Genomic DNA, 20,780 nt, shown 5'->3' on the forward strand with positions numbered 1-20,780 from the left:
ATGATATGATATTACAACGACATATGTATCTGGTAAACGTACAGCAAAATACACGCCTTTCAAATTTGAATATAGTATTTTAAAAGCTACGTCTAGAATACGACCAGGGGCAGCGAAGCAATGGCACACTACATTTTGCTCACGTCATTGATCACAAAATTGACAATGCAGTACCTAAAGTGTGAGTTTGGTACTATATGACAAGCGAACGCGAGTTAATTCTACGCTACAGAACATACCCAATCATAAAGTGAACATTATTTGATGGCACATGTAGAACCCCATTAAACATTTCTTAGAAAAAGGTTTACCATCTCTGTAGTAGACGATGTTGCTTACATAAGATCTGATTTAGATGAAGTGCTAAACATTTTTCTAACTTTTTTCAGATAAAAGTCATACAATGTCATCTATCAGCCACGTGCTAAACAATATTATTATTATTATGGATTATATATTTATTATTATTACATTGAAATGATACTACCATTAAATAACATGTGAATTAAATTCATCACTTGTTATTAAACCATGGTATCTGCACATTAGTAGTAATTATTGTTAAATTATACTTAATCTTACTAATATTATAAATGCGAAAGTATAGATGGATGGATGGACGGATGGATGTTTGTTTGTAGGTATCTCTGGAACGGCTCAACCAATCTTGATGGAATTTTTGCACAGATGTAGAACATAGACTAGAAGAACACATAGATTACTTTATTATTAAGTTTTTTTAATTCCGCGCAGATGAAGTAAGCGACAGATTGTACATAAGGAATACGAAGCTATCATCTTAACTGGCTGGTTACATAGTTACATTAACTAAATATTAGTTTATATCATGTACAAAGTTAACAGACAATAGACGCTAGTGGAAATGGAGCCCACGACTCAATACAAATGGTGACCACAGCCCCTGTAATTAGGGTTAAACCTTAAAAAAAACATTATTATATAATCTGTAGATATATTCTTAGGGATCTACGTAAGAATTGCAACTATGCTAATGTACATAAAATGGAAATAAACAACAGAATTGAAATATGTCTAGTGACAGCTTTTACAAGTTATCGGACACAAGTAACAAAGACACGTCTTAATTATTCATAGATGTTTTAATAAAGACTATTTATATATCAGGAAATACTGTTATAATATATATAATTCTCAGTTCTGTCAAATGTTGGCAATAAGATGGCAAGTTTAAGATTATTACCTCAACATTTTCTATTATAAGCGTTTGGTTTACTATTAGTTGGTTTATTGTTAACTAACTATAGAAAAGTGGTACGGTTGTGAAATTATAAAGCAAAAAAAAAATTCAGGCGTCATTTGTAGAGTAATATTTTTCTAATACATCCAAGGTTCGTCAACTTTAGTGGTTCATTCATAATTACAAAGAACCTACACCATCTTAGTTATATTCTTTACTAGCTGTCGCCCGCGACACCGTCCGCGCGGAATTAAAAAAAAACATAATAAGTAGCCCATGTGTTCTTCCAGACTGTGATCTACATTTATGTCAAATTTCATCAAGATCCGTTGATCCGTTCCGGAGATACTTTCAAACAAACATCCATCCATCTATCCAAACATTCGCATTTACAGTATTAGTAAGATTTATTACAACAAAATATGACTTTTCTATATAGTAGTTTGGAGTAAATTTAATTTTTCGATCTAATACTATTTAAGTAATAGATTTTGTACCAAACGGATTCGAACCTACACTCGTACAGCCTCTCGCCACTGAACAACAATAAACAATCGATTCTTATCAGGTAAAAAAAGTAAACAATTCGCCACAGTATCGAGACGCGTCATTGAAGATACGAAACGATAAAAATGGCGGTCGGGATGTACAGCCACACTCTGACAGCGGCGCGGAAGCGAGCGCTCTCGGACCGGCGACAAATTAAAAAAAAACATTTTTTGAGTCAGTTTTTTTTTTTTAGAAAAAATAGGACTGTGATATTATCGATATGAGTGCAATGCGTTATATTGTTACGTTGTGCAGCGTATTGATTATCGTCGGAGATGCGCAGTTGTTAAGAAAAGAAGCTTACGAAACTGTGGTAAGTGGATTCATATAAACTTTTGATGTATACATAAATAAACGTCAAGTGATATTATATACGAGGTTCAATTTAGAAATTTTCTTAAGTTAACAAATGGGGGTTTAATTATTTTACTAATATTATAAATACGAAAGTTAAGATGTACGTATGGATCGATGTTTCATATTATGTACATGTCCAGAATGGCTAAACGGATCTCGTTGAAATTCGACATCGATGTAGAATATAGTCTGTAAGAATAAATAGGCTATTAAATAAGATTTTTTATTATATATATTTTATTTATATATTTTTGATATACTTTAAGAAAAGGGTGGGAAGGGGAAGAGGACTAAAATTAGGCCTCCGGCACGCACGCTCGTCAGACTGTACGCGGAATTGCTTCCACTTGACGCCTGTCTTCTGTGTGGTCGAATTGCACCAGTCGATCCGGCCCATTTGTGCACCTAACAAATATTGTTGATGCGATAATTTAAGTGTAATAACACTCTGAAAACGTATTCAGACTTTTTTTATAAATAATTTTCGTGCCCATTGTACAAAATTTCAAGTAATAATCGAGAACTTAGAACCTTGTCAACTTATGGAAAACGGATTAAAAAATATCCCGGCAACACATTCATGGGGGTCGATGATCACCTCTCCATCTTTTCGACGTGTGTTGATCTGCTTAAAAACATCGATTCGAACTTCAAACATATGTGAGTCGAATTCATTTTTTTTTTATAAAATAAGGTGGCAAACGAGCTAGCGGCCACCCGAGTTTGCCGATATAGCAAAGCGACCGCTGCTCATTTGGTCGATTTTTTTGTAACCTCCTTAGTGTTTAAAAAGATAACGACCTATTCAGACTGCACTAGCGGGTGCGGTGGCGGGCGCGGGCGCTCGGGTCTTGGCGTTAAGAGTTCACTGACGCATCATTGTAATATTTCGATTGACATGATTACTATAAAGATGTAATCGAAATTTGAATAAACATAAGCAATTGTGTAGTTGTAACTTGGAAACAAATATCTTACGCCCGCCGTTACAAGGTTACGTTGTTAGATTTTAAAGAATCAAATGTGGTGTATTAAAATGGCCCAGCTATAGTTATACAAAGCGACATAACATTATGTTTATTAAATGCTTGTTTATGGTTATTATAATGCCAACAACACACGCTAGCATTCCGCGCACGTTCGTACCATGTGCGTATCCATTCACATGTCCGTCACGCGCTAACACAAATTGATTTTTGTGCTCGTATACATTTCCGCAACTCTTTGTACTTCATGTTTGTGTAAATATACATTGAACTGTCATCAATGTGGAGGAAAACATTTTTAATTTGATGAAGAATTTTCTGGAATTTCTGTAATTGTATTAAGTATCGGGGTTGAGAATTTATTTTTCTTTATTGTCTGCTCAGCTGCTGTGAACTCGTTAAAACCGACTATCCTCGTTGTATTATTACTTTGTATGGATAAAAGTCGACGTAGAGTATGCAATGCACAGTCAAATCAACTAGTAATCAACAGATATCAGATCAGATATTTATCTGAAGTTCATGACCGTGAACAAATATTATTATAATTTTATAACAACATAATTTTCATTTTAGCCTAAGTTAGGTCAATATACATTTTTTTAATACTTATTATTTTAAATTTACGATGATTATTTCTAAAAACTCATTACACATATGATATGATTTAAATTTTAATAATGAAAATAGTCGAATAGTAAGATTCGAACCTAGTACTACATGATCGAATGTCGGAACAGTTAACTATTAAATTATTGGAGTTTTCTTTTGTTTAGTTTGTTTTCTATATCATAAGGTGGCAAACGAGCAAAAGGCCACCTGGATTCGCAGCAATAGCGAGGCGACCGTTGCCCATAGACATCCGCAAATGCAGATGCGCTGCCTACCTTTAATCAACGGTGAAAAGGACGCACAGAAAGAGGATATTTCTCTTTCCTATGCGTCCCCTCCTCCGCCAAATCCACTTCACCTTCCCATCCTTTCCTAATAAGGAAAGGGTGGTAAGAGCACTAAAATTAATTCTTAGTTTAAAAAGAATACGAAGAGACCAAGAATAAATAAAATTAATCTCTGAATACACAAGTAATGATAAAAAATATTAACATATTTTTAAATTAATAAAAAAATTGCAGATTAACAAAATATAAAAGTACATTGACACATGTATCCTGTGTCGGCACTAGCCTTAGACAAAGCCAATTATATTTAACTAGCTTTTACCCGCGACTCCGTCCGCGCGGAATAAAAAATAGAAAACGGGGTAAAAATTATCCTATGTCCTTTTCCTGGTTCTAAGCTACCTGCCCACCAATTTTCAGTCAAATCGATTCAGCCGTTCTTGAGTTATAAATAGTGTAACTAACACGACTTTCTTTTATATATATAAGGTTTATAATGTCACAGAAAAGTTTGAATAATTTGAATGCACAGATGACTTTGGTCTTCGAACTTGTAGGTCATTGTCTTCACTTGCAACATGCCTTTAACATAAACATGACTTTAGTTGACATTTTCAGTAACATTTTTACATACACTTGCCTGTCAGAACAAGACCAATATCAAAAACTAGCTGTCACCCGCGACTCCGTCTGCACAGAATAAAAAAAAAATTAAACAGCCTATGTGTTCTTCCAGACTATGTTTAACATCTGTGTCAAATTTCACGCGTTGAGCCGTTTGAGAGATACATTTAAACATCCATCCATCCATCGCATTTGCGCATTTATAATTTTAGTAATATATAGAGGTGGTATGAAGGTGGTATAGAGGTGGTATGGGTAATGAGAGCACAACTGAAGTATATGATGATCATTATATACCTAGCGACAAGAGCATAACATTTTGTTTACAATTTTCTATTTATAATGTTTAATTACTTGTGTTTTTTTTTTGTATTTTTAGAAGTACTTTTGAATTATTTAGATATAATTATTTAGTTTATATTATATTTTAATGTTAACATATTCCTTCCAAGTAGGGTTGGCGACTGTCAGTAAAAAAGCCAAAACTTTAAGGTTTAAAACCTTGTGCGCCGACCCCACATAAGTTGATGTCTGTCAGTACATTCGCATAATGAGAATCGTTAGTACGTTTTTGTTTACAAGCAGTTGACCACAAAACCCTACGTGCGGAATTAAAAAAAAATACAAACAACTGACACCTGCAAACCCAGAGGGGTAGGCCGAGATCACGGACCTCCATGTGGTGTGGGCAAATGAACTTCCGCAATCCTCTTTTCGCCAATTCGAGAGACTGAACGTTCCTGGTGGCGAGCCGCGTCGCCGTCTTTTTCTGACGGGAATTCATACATATGTGCGGTTTGCATCACGATGTTTTCCTTCGCCGTACGAACGTCGGATAAATGTAAATCGTAAAAAGAAAAACACATTGGTACATGTCGGGATTCGAACCCAAGACATGCAGATTGCACGTCAAGTGCTTATCCCCTGAGCCACCGACGCTCGTCAATCAATTTAAAAAAAGCTAGTAATAATTATAGCTTATAAAACCTGAGAACAGTGTAGCTTCCTAACAGCTTCCTAATATTCTTTATTTCTAATCGGTTTAGTAGTTGCAAAATAAAAACAATCAAATTTCTTTCTTTCTTCTTTAAATCATGGATTTATTAAAGTAATCAATTAAATTAAAACTGTAATGATGAAAGATTTATAAATTACTAGCTGTCGCCCGCGACACCGTCCGCGCGCAGTTAAAAAAAAAATGGGGGGGGGGTTATGAAAACTAGATGTTAGCCGATTCTCAGACCTACTGAATATGCTCACAAAATTTCATGAGAATCGGTCAAGCCGTTTCGGAGGAGTACGGTGACGAAAACTGTGACACGAGAATTTTATATATTAGATTTAATTTAATTGAACCAGTCTCCCCCTCCATGATATTTTTAATTTTATTCAATGTACAAAATTTAATTTTTATTTTTCACATACGTTCTGCTAAATTTATAACCTACGCGGTGGTATAAAAAATCCCTACGACTTTTACAAATATAGAATAGCACAGGTTTAAAAAATAGTGCACAAATGATGGTACCTACTTAAAAGCAGCGAATATGTCGCAGTTGAATGATACCATCCAAGGTTAATATGCATAACATTCGAGAAAATAAAATCTAAATAAAAAGTCACGAGTGCAGAAATCGCTAAGACGAGTTTAGCTTATTATTATATGATTTTATTTTAATAAAAAACAGTTAGTGGCATTTGGATTATTAAAAAATATGTACATATTATTAAAAAAAACCGGCCAAGCGCGAGTCGGTCTCGAGCACCGAGTGTTCAGTACAAACCTGTAGGTACATAAATAAGTAAAATTTATGGTTTTCGCAATTTTTCCTTTATCTGTATCTCAATTTTCAAGATACTCAGTTCACGGAAAACACCTGTAGGTTTTGATTTTCTTGCGAGTGTCGTTAATTTGCGACAAAAACGCCTGTATCTTTTGATGGCTTAGAAGTTTGATTTCTCCACAGCTCCAAGGGACAGTAGACCTGAGTATTTGAGCGAAATTTTAGCTTAATACCTGATAAGTATGTGTAGGAGTAACTAAAACAACGCTTGCTTAGTGCAGACTGCTTTATTGACGTCACTTCGACATAGCGGTCGGGCGCAGCCGACCGTTCCAATATACGCATTGTGCATGCGCATACATAACACCCCTCCCCTTTTAGATAATGAATGTAACCCCAATACATAGAGACATAAAAAGATAGATACAGTAATAGGACACAACACATAGTTAAGATAACCCTATACTTCTTCGTCTGAGAGCATGGGGCGTCTAACCCCTCTAGTAATCGTCACGTTGGGGTGGTTGACCGGTGGCGTGGCCGGAGGCAATCTTGCCTCTTCATCCTCCCCCCGCGATGAGCCAACGACCGCGGAGTCCTGAACCGCGTCTGCCAACCCTGGTTGTTCAGACGACACCGACGATGTGGGACTCTCTGAGCCTATATCGTCATAGTCCCACGAGTCTATCTTGACGTCTCCTTTGTATAGCCATAATTGATTTTTATGCTTTTTTATTTTAATAGACGAAGTGTTGTCTTGCACCACGTATAAAACTTTTCCGAGTCTCTTTAACACAGTTGCTTGATGCCAGGTGAATTTGTTATTTCCTGCAAACTTTTTATATAACACCTGGTCACCCGGTTTAAAAAATTGTTTATTACAGCCTCGGTGCGCTTCAATTTGTGAACACTGCTTTTTGTTTACAAATTCAGCAAGGGGAACGCACGAAGACGACGGTGAACTAGGGTTAATCAAATCTAATCGGGTCCTCAGTTTTCGCCCGTAAACTAACTCGGCGGGAGAAAGGCCTGTGGTGGAGTGAACAGAGTTTCTATAATCAAGTAAAAATTTTAAGAGTCGTAATTTGCATTCTTTCGCCGATCGGCTAGCTAAAAGGCTGCTCTTTATGCCCTTTTTTACAACTTTTACTGAACTTTCCGCTTGACCGTTGCTAGCAGGATGATATGTCGGCGTCGTTAAGTGAGTGATACCATTTCCCGCGCAAAAATTTAAAAATTGTTGGGAACAAAATGATGTACCGTTGTCACTAACGATAGTTTTCGGAAGACCGAAACGTGCCATGAAATCGTGTAAACGTTCTATTACTGCATTCGAATTTGAATTAGCGTTCATGTCGTACACTTCGACCCATTTAGTATACGCGTCGACGACAACCAGATAGGTGTGCCCATTCAGCGGACCTAGGAAGTCAATATGCAAACGGTGAAATGGTTGTGGTGGGAACTTCCACGGTGCCAACTTAGTCCGCGGTGGCGAAGGTCTTAACCGGTTGCATATCTCACACGACCCTATCAGCCGTTCAATTGCGTCATCAACGCCCGGGAACCAAAACCTGGATCTAGCCTCAGCTTTGGTTTTAACGATGCCTAAGTGTGACGAATGCAACTCGTTCAAAATTTTTGGACGTAAAGATTCCGGAATTACGACCTTATGACCTCTCATCAAGCATCCATTTTCTAATGACAGCTGGTTCCTACACAAAAAATATGGCTTAATATTGGAATCAGCTTCTTTACTAGGCCAGCCGTTAAGAATATAATTTATAACACGCCGAAAAATTACATCGCGCGATGTTGCATTTTTTAATTCGCCAATCGTAATCGGTAACGAGCCGTCGACGACAAAACAAACATAAGCGGCCCTATCACACAGCGCCGCGGCGGCGTCTGCGCAAGACGCGCGCCCCACTTCCGCGGACCCCGCGCCGTTCTCGCTCACACCCGCCAAGCTCGCGCGCGACAGATAATCTGCGCTGTTATCAGCGCTACGAACATATTCTATGTTGTAATTGTACGCGCCTAAAAACATTGCGTATCTTTGTAACCTATTCGCAGATACTTCCGGTATTCCTTTATGCGGACCGAATATAGATAATAATGGCTTATGGTCCGTTCGTAAAACGAAGGGTTCCGTACGGCCGTATAAATATTGATGAAACCTACGGACGCCGAATATTATCGCTGTCGCTTCTTTTTGTATCTGCGAATACCGTTTCTCGGCGGGCGTGAGCGTGCGCGACGCAAACGAGACCGGCCGCTCAGCGCCGTCGTCCCCCACCTGCGACAATATCGCCCCGAGACCAGTGGGAGAAGCGTCCACCGTTAAGATAAGTTTAGCGTTTTGATTAAAATGCGCTAACACTAAATCCGACGCCAGTTTGTTTTTTATTAAAACAAACGCTTTCGCGTGCTCCTGAGACCATTCCCATTTATTATTTTTTTTTTAATAAATCATATAAGGGCTTAAGTATAGATGATGCGCCGGGCACAAAATTCCTGTAGTAGTTGGCCAGCCCTAAAAATGATTGCAACTGGCTGACGTTAGTCGGCACAGGTGCCTCCACAATCGCCTTCACCTTTTCGGGCGATTTTTTCAACCCATTTTTATTTATCACGTAGCCCAAGTAACTAATCTCGTCTTTGAAAAATTCGCATTTATCCTTCTGCAACGTCAATCCAGCCTCCTCGAGTCTCTGCAACACCGAATCTAATCGCGCCAAGTGTTCTTCCCTATTTCTGCCCGTAACCAATATATCGTCGAGTAAACACAACACGCCTTCTAGCCCCGACAGTACGGTCTCCATGGCGCGCTGAAAGATAGCCGGGGCGGAGGACAGACCGAACACGAGCCGCGTATATTGATACAGTCCCCGGTGTGTATTGATACACGTTAACTTTTGCGACTCTTCGTCGAGGCAAAGCTGATTATACGCACTCGATAAATCTAATTTTGTGAACTGTTCGCCACTATGTAATTTGGAAAACAGTTCGTTCACCGTAGGCAGAGGATACTGGTCAACTACTAACTGTTTATTTATACTCACAGCGTAGTCGGCACATATCCTCACGGAGCCATTTCTCTTTAGCACGGGCACTATAGGCGACGCATACTCCGAATGATCTACTGGCTTTAATACCCCTAGATCGACCAATCTGTCGATTTCTTTAGTAACCTTCTCTTTCAAAGCGAACGCTATCGGACGGGCTTTGAAAAATAGTGGTCTCGACTGTTCTTTTAAAAGTAACCTGATTTTATATTTATTAAATTTACCTAACGTATCCGAAAACGTTTTTGAAAACCGAGCTTGGAGCTTTTCTAATGACAGAGATGAGTCGCAATAGTTAACAGGAGCCAACTGTAAATTAAATTTCGAAATAAAGTCCCTACCGAGGAGCGCCGGGCCCCCGCCACGTACCACGTATACGTCTAAACTACGGGTTTGCCCTCCATACGAAATATGCGATCGGGTCATAACCCCAAGGCAATGAATTGTTTCCCCCGAGTAACCCAGTAACCTTTTCCTAGTTGGCAACAATTGTGTTTTACTGTAATGCCGTCTATAGGTGTTTACTGAAATAACGGTTACTGCGGACCCGCTATCTATTTCAAATTTTAATTTAACCCCATTCAACTCTATACTCTCCACCATAGGCTCCCCTTTAAAAGATCGGATATGAAAACACTCACCGTCGTCGTCGTTCTCGTCTGACTCATTCGTCACCGCTGACGTCACCTGGTTCACTCTTTTGCACATTCGCTGGAGATGACCCTTCCTATTGCATTTTTTGCAGGTGTAGTTGGAGAAACGACAGTCTACCGACCTGTGGTTATAACCGCACACGGAACACTTCACCTTTTTCGACCGACTTTCAGTAGCACTTTGTACACTAGCACTGGAATGTCCGATTTTATACAGCGCATCCGAAGGCGCGGCGACGTCGGCGCTGCTGCAAGACGCGGCGGCTGCGCTGGCGGCGCCCGCCCGCGCGCATCTAATATTCTCCGCCAACTCAACGGCCTTTGCCAGAGTCAGGCCGCTCAGATCCTTGGCGTAGATCTTCTCCTTCTCGATTCCGTGCTGCATGCCCATAATGAAGCGGTCGCGAAGAGCTTCCTCGAGGTTGCTGAACCCGCAGTGTGCGGAGAGCCCCCGCAGCCGAGCCGCCCATTGAGTAAACGTTTCGGTGGGCTGCTGTAGTGCCGCGTAGAAGTTGTGCCTTTCCCCGAAGCCGACGCGCTTCGGAGTGAAGTGGGCGTCTAATAATTCGAGGATGTCCGGGTAGGGAACCTGCTGCAGCTCTTTCGGCAACGCTAAGTCCGATGCTAATTTATAGGTACCCTCTGAGAATGCACTTAGCAATATCGCGCGTCGCTTTACTCCCGTCGCATCGGTTAAATGGTTTATGTCATTAGCAATAAACCATTGCGTTATGCGACTCTTGTACGTTTTCCACGTCTGTTCACAGTGATCGAAACAAGACAAAACGCCAAACTGTCCAACAGACATTTTGAAAAAAAAAAATATTCACTACGCGGGTACTTTGGTATCTCGTCGCCAATGATAAGTATGTGTAGGAGTAACTAAAACAACGCTTGCTTAGTGCAGACTGCTTTATTGACGTCACTTCGACATAGCGGTCGGGCGCAGCCGACCGTTCCAATATACGCATTGTGCATGCGCATACATAACACATGTTCCTGAGAAAAAAGGTTTGACAAACAGACAGACGGACAGACAATAAACTGATCCCATATGGTTTCCGTTTTTTTCCTTTCGTGGTACGGAACCCTTATTAGATGATTTGGTGTGAAGGAAGTCAAAAAGTAAAAAACGAATCTTCATACTTGTCACTAGTAGAAAATGAGAGGAAGATAAATATATTGTTATTTCAGTTTTATTTAAGACAAACCTTGTCTAATTAATTAAATAAAATACAGACTAAAATACTTTGGAGGCATAAAAAGCCGTATGCTTAATAAAACTCATATTATAAAAGAGTCAAAATGAAGGTATGTGCGGAAGTTTGACGCGAATTGTTGAGACTGAAGAAGTGAGCAGTTCCTCCGCCGGCGTTGCAGGAGTATTGAACAAACCAGAGCTGACCGCCAACAAACATAACTCCCTAAAGACCCAATTACAACATAGTCTGCTCACATTTGGTATCTTCAGCCAACGTAATATTACAAAACAAATGCGAATAGTTCATCCCTTTGGGGATTCACTCAACTTAAGGAATACTAATATACAATACAGATAGCATTGCCAGGCGTCCGGATAAAACCGGACATAGGTAGGCTTTTTGATTAAGTGTCCGGCCAAATTAAACGGGTTTCCCGGCTTTTGTTAGGCTTTTTACATTTCCCAAACGAGAGTGTACCTATTAATACTGAGACAAAATCCTAAATAATATAGGATGTTTGACCTTTCTACCCAAATGTCCGGCCAAACTGGCTGGTCTGTCCGGCTAATAGGTTTGGCGACCTGGCAACCCTAAATACAGAAAATACATTGCTATATTTTACATATCAAGCGACTGTAATTGATACATTGTGATAGTTTGCTAGATGCTAGGTACTTAAGAAACTGTGCCTTTAACATTCACATCTTTTTCATTCTTTTTAAAAAAGATAACAAAAATAACCATAAAGAGACAATTTTCACGACGTAAAGACTTAAGCCGTAATATTTTCGACGCTATAATAAAATTCAACCAAAACGGAATCCAACAGTACATCATCCATAGACCAACGGATAAATAGAAGCGAGTTCATGAAATACCATAGAATAAACTTTATTAACAATGCATTAACAAAGTACGAAAACATGTTGAAACTACATTCTATATCGGGAAGTACAAGATGCATGACTCTCGTCGATCTATTTCAAATCAATTAACACAGTTGTAATCAGCCCATAAACAATTGAATATTCATTTTTTTTTAATTACACTTAATGCCTTATACAGATTAGATAAATGTTTACATAGTTCTCTTAACGTATGTCTACTAAAACTACCCTAAGCGACGACCTTAGGTCACTGAGTATTAATATTGTAGAGAAAAGATTTGTTATAAATAAAAATTACTGAACCAATTCTAAAAGTGGTAAAGTGGTTATATGATACACTTAATACAAAAAGGTTAACTTAATTTTAACCTTTTGACACTTTAACGATACTTCAGGGCATTATCGTCCCAATGTTGAGGAAACAGAAGCATTTCTTCCGAAGTTACAAGTGTCGGTCGACACATTAATTGTATCCCTAATAAGGTACTAAAGTTTTTGTGGCTTTGTTAAGATCAAGGGCGTTCGATTGCTCCGTATATATTAAATCTGATTTGTTTTTTTATTATCTTGCGCTTACACTGACTAAACATTCCGACAACATTTTTTCATCTTTCCAATTCTCTTACTGAGATAATAATTTAATTTGATGTTTTGATTCTTGGAATCCAAGGAAAAGTTGAGATTAAAAACTATCGATTTGAAAAAAACCTTTAATCATAGAGGTACAGGTTATATTATTTTTACACCAATTTAAATTAAATTATCCTGCTCCTCGCCAAAGATTTCTTAGTGACAATAAAATTGTACACAGAATACAGACGACGAACCATGCGCCTTTTTAAAAAGTTTAGCAAATGTACAGTTGTTAAATATAGTGTTAATTTACTTGTAGGCGTTAATACCATATTACTAACACGTGCAAAATTTTCGCTCTAATAAACAATAGTGTGGCTAGGAACACGTAGATATAAGGAATGATGGTAGATGCAAGAAGACAAGAGTTGTATATCTGTCTTGCTTCACAGCCTCAACTGATCAGCTCAGCGGGCTACCCTGTGGAGCGACATCGCACGACCACAGCCGACGGGTACGTCCTACAGCTCCATCGCATCCCAGCGGGCAGGCGCAGCGCTCGGCGTAGTGGAGGCAAGGGCAAGCGCGCTGTGCTTATAATGCATGGCCTTCTCGGACACAGTGGGGACTTCGTCATCATGGGCCCCGAGAGGAGCATCGGTAAAACAAAGACAATCGTATACAAATTTTAAAAGAATGAAAATGAGCCAGTTGAATTGTTGGAATAAAATAAAATGAACCAATCGCGACAAACACAGGGAATCATTTTCACGAGCTTTAGTTTTGTTTAATTTTTTATCGTTCACTGAAATATAACCTCTAATTTAAATTGTTTTACTTCCATTAATAACACAAGGTGAAGGTTTTGTTTAATGTCTAAAATATTTTAATTCGTATGGTAACCTTGTTAACAAAAAAAGAACTAGGAAAAGATGTTTTATAAACATGTGATTATGTACAATTATATTTCTTTAGGTTATATCCTAGCAGACGCGGGCTATGACGTGTGGCTGGGAAACCTGAGAGGCACCACATATAGTACACATCTTAACCTTACCAGGGATGACCCAAAATTTTGGGAGTTCAGGTAAAATTACATAGTATCTTCAAGACCAAAAAGTTAAAATTATTCTAACGAATTTTTGACCAGATACTCAATATAGTAGTGAATACTACAACGCTAGAAATTAGAAACAAAATAGAACTCTTGCATCAAATATCTAAAAATCCCAACAAATTCTTTATAACAGACCAAATAATATAATTAATCGTTGGGACTTTTAGTTTCCATGAGCACGGCAAGTACGACATACCGGCACAGATAGACAAGGTGCTGGCGGTCACCGGTCTACCCAAGCTGCTGTACGTCGGGTACTCCATGGGCACAACCAGCTTCTTTACCATGATGTCCCAGCGGCCGGAGTACAACGACAAAGTTATTGCTTTCGTCGCACTCGCTCCCGCCGTTTTCTTGGATAACATGCGTCCGCTTGCTGAACTACTGCTCAAGACTTGGAACCTCCCGGTTGGTTGATTTTAATGTCTTATGGATGGATAAATGTTAAGTCAACTGAACGATATACTGGTTAAATATTGTATTCATAGGCATAATAATACTTAAAGCTTTGGTCACTAAGTGTAGAATTAGTAAGAGTAATCTACAATAGACCATTGACGATTCAATCTGCGGCAGTAAAATATTTTTTTATATTACTTCTATGATCATACAACTATTGTATGTATAGCAGTTTAATTTGTATTCGGTAGTTATAAAGGTGTAACTTTTTGCCAGCAATCAATGCGGAATCAGGGCATGGTATCGATGACATTCCGCCAAGAGCTCCGCGAGTTAGTGTTAAGCAGCGTGTGCCGCGTGCGATCACCCGAGGACGACATGTGCATGCGTCTCGTTTACGCGATCGTCGGCGAGGACTACGAGCAGAACGACTGGGTAATGATCTTTTTGTGACAAACGAATAATTGAACAGCCTAAAGTGACTCAAAAACTAACGAGAGATGGTTGCATTACCATGACTGCATAGGTTGTCATTTTATGACTCCCAAGGTGGTCCAGGTACCCGTTGGGGGTGGACAATAGAAACAATTAAAGTTAAAGTTTACAATTTGCCAAAGAAATGAAGCAAGTGCGGTTCGGCGTAAATAGTAAAATACTGGAATTAATCAGAAAAATTTTTGGGAATATTTGTCGAAAACATATGAATACTTTTTGGTTTTGTTTAATTCGCCGCTTTGAGCTACAGATATTTTAATACTTAATTACCCCAACACAGGACATGATGTCTGTGATACTGGCGAGATTCCAGCCGGCATCATGGAGACAGCTTGAACATTTCGGCAAAATTGCCATAACTGGTAAGTTAAGGACATCATTATTCAAGTAGAGTTCATTAATTCCTACCAAAGCTAGAATACATTTAATATTGTTATAGGTTACAATGCATTTCAACCGTAGGACTTCATATAACCAGAGTTATTCCTAGACTGACATCTACCGTGTCATTATTCTTAGGAACTAATCAGTTTTACGAACTAACTGGATCTAACCTTTTATTGACATAATATCCTCAGGTGTTTTCACATCATGGGAAGACGGCTTAAAGGGCGAAGTGAAGCCGTACAACCTCTCCAACGTGAAGGTTCCTGTTTCACTCCTGTACGGAGAGAATGATCAGCTGACTGAGAAATCTGTAAGTATTTTATTTCAAGACCAATTCCAGAGGGAGTAAAACCTTTATTTTTTAATTAGATACCTTGTTATTTTCTCTACTCTTCTTTCTATCTTTTCTGTTACCTAAAACTTCTTATATTGTTAATTCTACTGCAGATTCACTAGACATAGAAATACCATTTTATTCTTTCAAACAAAAATACTTATGAGTTGTTTGTTCAATTTTTTTTCCAGCAAATTATGAAGCTAGCCAAAGAGTTAAACAACAGTGGTGTGCTCGAAGAGGTCCGGCCGGGTTGTGATTGGCCCAAGTTCAACCATTTGGATTTTGTATTCGCCAAGGACCTGGGCAAACTGTTAAACCGACCGTTAGTCAAGCACATAGACTATATGTACAATAAATATGGATTTTCATAATACCCATATACGTATTATTACCCCTTTTATACCTTTAAAAAATTCACACATTCATTCAAATCTGTCATTGGAGCAATATAAAAAAATTAAAAACATTATATAACCAGTGTACAAAACGGTAAATAATAAGGTCGGAAACACCTGTCTGTCCTTTTGTTACCTTGACATTATTATGTAACAAGTTATGAAAATCCTTTTACGATTATTTGCTCGCCTTCAATGATATAACGCGTGGTTTAAGTTCAATCGAAAATATTGATAAAAATTAAATTTGGCAGAAAATATCATGAAAATATAAAAAGATCACTGACGTTAACACAAAATGTTTTACATTAGACTAACTGTCACCCGCGACTCTGTCCGCGTGAAATTAAAAAAAAACTTAATAAGTAGGCTATTTGGTCTTTCAGGCTATGTTCTATTCTATTTCAAATTTCATCAAAATCCGTAAAACCGTTCTAGAACCTTCTAACAAACATCCATCTCCACTTTTTCATTTATAATATTAGTAAGATGTGATTTTAAAACTAATCAAACATTATCACCAATAGAATTAATCACAGTTGAAGTTAAAAACCTGTTTTTTTTATTTGTTATAATATCTGTCAGAATTAAATAGAATAAACAAGGATGAATAAAATTACGATGGCATTGATACGGTATCGTTTCCCGCCAGTCGATCAAAATATTTAAAACAGTCAATACATTTCCTCGGTTCTCGCGCGCTTTTAAACGTCAAACGATTGACTTATTGCCACATTAAAAAATATTGTAAAAGTTTAAAAAGTTAACATTTATAATAAAAAGTTTTTAATCATTTTAGTGTAGTGTAATTGTGGTTATTTTATTTGATACTAAATTAGAAAATGAGTGTGCGTCCGTGGTGTATAATTTTATTATGTTTGAATAATTTTTTTGAAAGTGAAAGCCAATTTCGTCTACCCGAATCATATAAATCTGTGGTAAGTTCAGAAACGAATGTTGGACAATTAAAAAAAATGTTTACTGGATAAAGCTTAATGAAACTAATTATTTGGCAAAAGCTTATATAGTGGCTTGGCCAAAAAAATTGTAGACGGCGAGATGCATTCAAATTCATCGTGATACTGGCACCTCTTTCTCTCTTTATAATATAACCGTGCTAGAAAGCTTAAATAAACTCTATTAAATGTTAGTCCCAAAAGAAGACCTTACAATTTATAATTAAACAGTTGATCATCACAACCCTGAATAAAGTTCATTGTATATTTAATTTACTTTTAAATAATAGCATTGATTATAATAATTATGTACATTCCATTGGAGTTCGGATGTACATAATAGTTACGATAAAGGTTTTATTCTAGAAGGTCATATTGTATTTACTTCCAGTTTATTTTTATATAGTAGTTTATTATATAATTTAAGTAATTTGAATACATAAGAGGCATTGAATAATGCATGTCATTGCCAACTTGTTACCAAGTCTATGAAATCAAAAACATTAATTAGAATATTATCAGATAAGGTTCTCTCGTAAACTGTGAGGTATGTCGTACTACAACCAAAATGAAGCATCAAGATCGACACTAGATGACAATGACCCTATTTTTAGTTATGTCACCGATTGCTTGTGAACTTGGACAGTTTATAATCAGTCCAAGGATATTTGAAACTGTTAATTCAAACGGGTTTTTTCTCGGTCATTCACAACAGTATAGAGTTCATGAAAATTTTAACCTTAAATGTCTTAAAAAGGCCTTAAGCAATGGTTGTAACCAAAATATAAAACTTAGTTATAATTTTTAAAAATACATCATGGCCATTGAAGAAGAAACTAATCTGACAAGGTCTTGATTCATAATAAGAGTTCAAACGATATAATAACATGTTTATTTTTGCATCTGATTTGAATAAATTACCAATAAATTCAAATTACGTCCATCTGTTTTATTCAATAACAAAGAATACGTGTACTTCGGTGAGGAATAGGAACACGAGGTTTTAAACAAATTAATTATGAAAATAAACAAAAATAGCACTAGAGATTGGATTATAACGAATAGGCGCCAAGGAGTTCCGAATTGAGCAGTTCTTAGGTCAACAACTTTTTCTAGGAATCCGAATCCGACTCGATCTGAAAGAACTGCCAAACATTTCTCATACTAAATCTGCACTAAGGGAGAAAAGAATTCCGAGTACGGTATTTAGACTATTGAAAATCACTTTCAGCCTAACTTAATCCGGAGAGCGGGTTATCCAGCAGAAGAGCATCGGGCACTAACGCCTGACGGCTACGTCCTGCAACTGCACAGGATACCCACAGGAAGAGGGCTGCCTAGGTCCTCTGGTGTCAAGAAGAAAGCAGTACTCATAGTACATGGTGTCTTCGGATGTAGTAGCAACTTTATTTTGATGGGACCAGAAAAAAGTTTAGGTAATCTTGGACCATGTCTTTTTATTGCTTATAGTGTTTTTCGAAGTATTTTCGTTTGTACTCTTCAGTTATTATTCAATTCGTATTCATCTTTGGAATGATAGAGGTTTTTCTTTAAATTAACTATTGCTTGATTTATAGCCTGATAAAATTATTTTTCAGGTTTCATGCTTGCAGACGCAGGATATGATGTATGGCTGGGCAACTTGCGAGGGAATCGACACACAGCACATCTGAATCTAACCAGAGCTAATCCTAAGTTTTGGGAATACAGGTAAGACTTTAAAGTAAAAAAAACTGCGTTCTCTTAAAGAGTATTGATGAAATCCGATGTCATTTCAACCCTCACGAAATTCGCAAAGAAAGCTATCAAGATTATAATGTTCGTTAATGTCAGTTTCAAATAACTAAAAACATTTTAAACTTTAACTCTTTGTTGTAGCTTCCATGAGCACGGCAAGTACGACGTACCAGTTCTGATAGACAAAGTGCTGGCCGTCTCTGGGCAGTCCAGTCTGCTGTATATCGGCCACTCCATGGGCACCACCAGCTTCTTCATCACGGCCTCACTCAGGCCAGAATACAACGATAAAGTGGTGGCGTTCGTCGGTCTGGCACCGGCCGTATACTTCGACCATATGAAGTGGCTCGCTGACTTCCTTTTGAAAAGTCTTAAAATTGTTGTAAGTTTATCTTTCTTTCCACGTTGAAATAAAAAATCTACTAATTGTTTTGAACTGAATTGTACATTACATCTCCTAAATAAAAACGTAAACACAACGTTTGTTTTCACATTATGTTACACATCTTCCAGAACTGGCTACGTGAACGTGGCTTCATGGCGTTAGGATTGCCGCCCATTCTCATGGAACTGTTCATACGTAGTCTGTGCTCGAACAAGAGTCCGCGCGACAACTTCTGCGTCTTCATGATGCAGAATCTCGTCGGCGAGAACTTCGATCAAGTAGATCCGGTATGACACCATAAATTATATAGACTAAGATGTCGTCAACGCCAGACATTTCAGAAAAGCTTAGAGTTTCTTAAGTAAGAATAACTGCTAACTATGAACTATTATTTTTCTTTTAATAGAATGTAACAACACAAATGATGACTCGAGTACAGCCGGCCTCTTGGCGGCAATTTGAACATTATGGCAAGATCGCACTCACTAGTAAGTATAGTTCTAATCAAGAAGATCACTCGCTTGTAAGTTGACTAGGCATATTGTAAAGAGTTCGTCAATTTCTTGGATGAATAAAAGTTTTTTTTTGAGAAAAAAAAATCGTGCGGCGATATTTTGGAATGTTGAAATGTTCAATTTTCCAGGTGTATTTACGTCGTTGGATGACGGCGTACTCGGTGAGGCAAAACCATACAACTTATCCAGTATTAGGGTACCAGTAGTACTATTGTATGGAGAAAATGATCAGATTGCTGAGAAGTCTGTAAGTATCTTAACATAATCTTAAGCATTCGCCATGAGTTGTTCATAATATCATCATCATCATTAGCTCACTATACGTCCCCACCGTGGTGCTCGGAGCCTACCCCAAGTTAGTATGGTAACTAGGCCATAGACAACCAAGCTGGCCCAGTGCGGGTTGATCGAGTTCACACATATCATTAAACTTTTTTTCTTCTCAAATATGATCAGGTTGCATCACGATGTTTTTCTCCACCGCGAGAACGTCGGATAAATGTACATATGTATATCGAAAATCGAAAAACACATTGGTACATGGCGGGATTCGAACCCAGGACCTGCAGATTGCAAGTCAAGTGCTTAACCCCTGCGCCACCGACGCTCATAATATAATGATAATCAATACTATCAACCACTTGTAAGAAGTAACCATACTTCTAAAACTAGAAAGATTACAAGGATGTGTATTTTCCATAATTATTACTACACTAGTTGCCCGCGACTCCGTCCGCGCGGAAATAAAAATCTGCAGATATTATGTATGACTACTGGCTCAAAGCTTTGTTTTATAACATACTAGCTTTTACCCGCGACTCCGTCCGCGCGGAATAAAAAAATAGAAAACGGGGTAAAAATAATCCTATGTCCGTTTCCTGGTTCTAAGCTACCTACCCACCAATTTTCGAATCAGCCGTTCTTGAGTTATAAATAGTGTAACTAACACGACTTTCTTTTATATATATATAGATTTAATTTCTATTCCAGCAAGTAATGCGTCTAGCTCGTGAGCTAAATAACACTGGTATGTTGGAGCAGGTGGAACCAGCATGTCCTTTGCCTAAGTTCAATCATGTGGATTTCCTATTTGCAAAAGATATTGCTCCGTTATTCAACAAGCCACTTGTGCAACAAGTCCAGCAGCTTTTCAACAAATATTCATACCGATAAGTATATAAAAAGTGTTTATAGTGTGTCTATTCCAAGGCTGTGAATTATGTATGAAGTTAAATGAAGACGACCATATTTATAAT

The 20,780-nt window shown here is 37.8% G+C and overlaps 2 protein-coding genes across 2 annotated transcripts; both read left to right on the top strand.

Annotated features, from left to right (window-relative positions):
• Positions 1-1,919: 1,919 nt before the first annotated feature.
• LOC106715130 (lipase 3-like) lies at positions 1,920-15,907 on the top strand. The gene is made up of 8 exons (XM_014508353.2): positions 1,920-2,081; positions 13,254-13,461; positions 13,777-13,888; positions 14,086-14,326; positions 14,594-14,752; positions 15,093-15,174; positions 15,391-15,509; positions 15,725-15,907. Exons 1-8 carry the CDS (start codon positions 1,989-1,991, stop codon positions 15,905-15,907), a joined length of 1,197 nt encoding a protein of 398 aa, XP_014363839.2. The 5' UTR covers positions 1,920-1,988.
• An 895-nt stretch (positions 15,908-16,802) lies between these two features.
• Positions 16,803-19,541, top strand: LOC123722247 (lipase 1-like). The gene is made up of 6 exons (XM_045683421.1): positions 16,803-16,869; positions 18,119-18,323; positions 18,486-18,597; positions 18,766-19,006; positions 19,138-19,296; positions 19,416-19,541. Exons 2-6 carry the CDS (start codon positions 18,302-18,304, stop codon positions 19,539-19,541), a joined length of 660 nt encoding a protein of 219 aa, XP_045539377.1. The 5' UTR covers positions 16,803-16,869; positions 18,119-18,301.
• Positions 19,542-20,780: the final 1,239 nt, after the last annotated feature.

Source organism: Papilio machaon, chromosome 22 (assembly GCF_912999745.1).
Source record: "Papilio machaon chromosome 22, ilPapMach1.1, whole genome shotgun sequence".
NCBI classification, from domain to species: Eukaryota; Metazoa; Arthropoda; class Insecta; order Lepidoptera; family Papilionidae; genus Papilio; species Papilio machaon.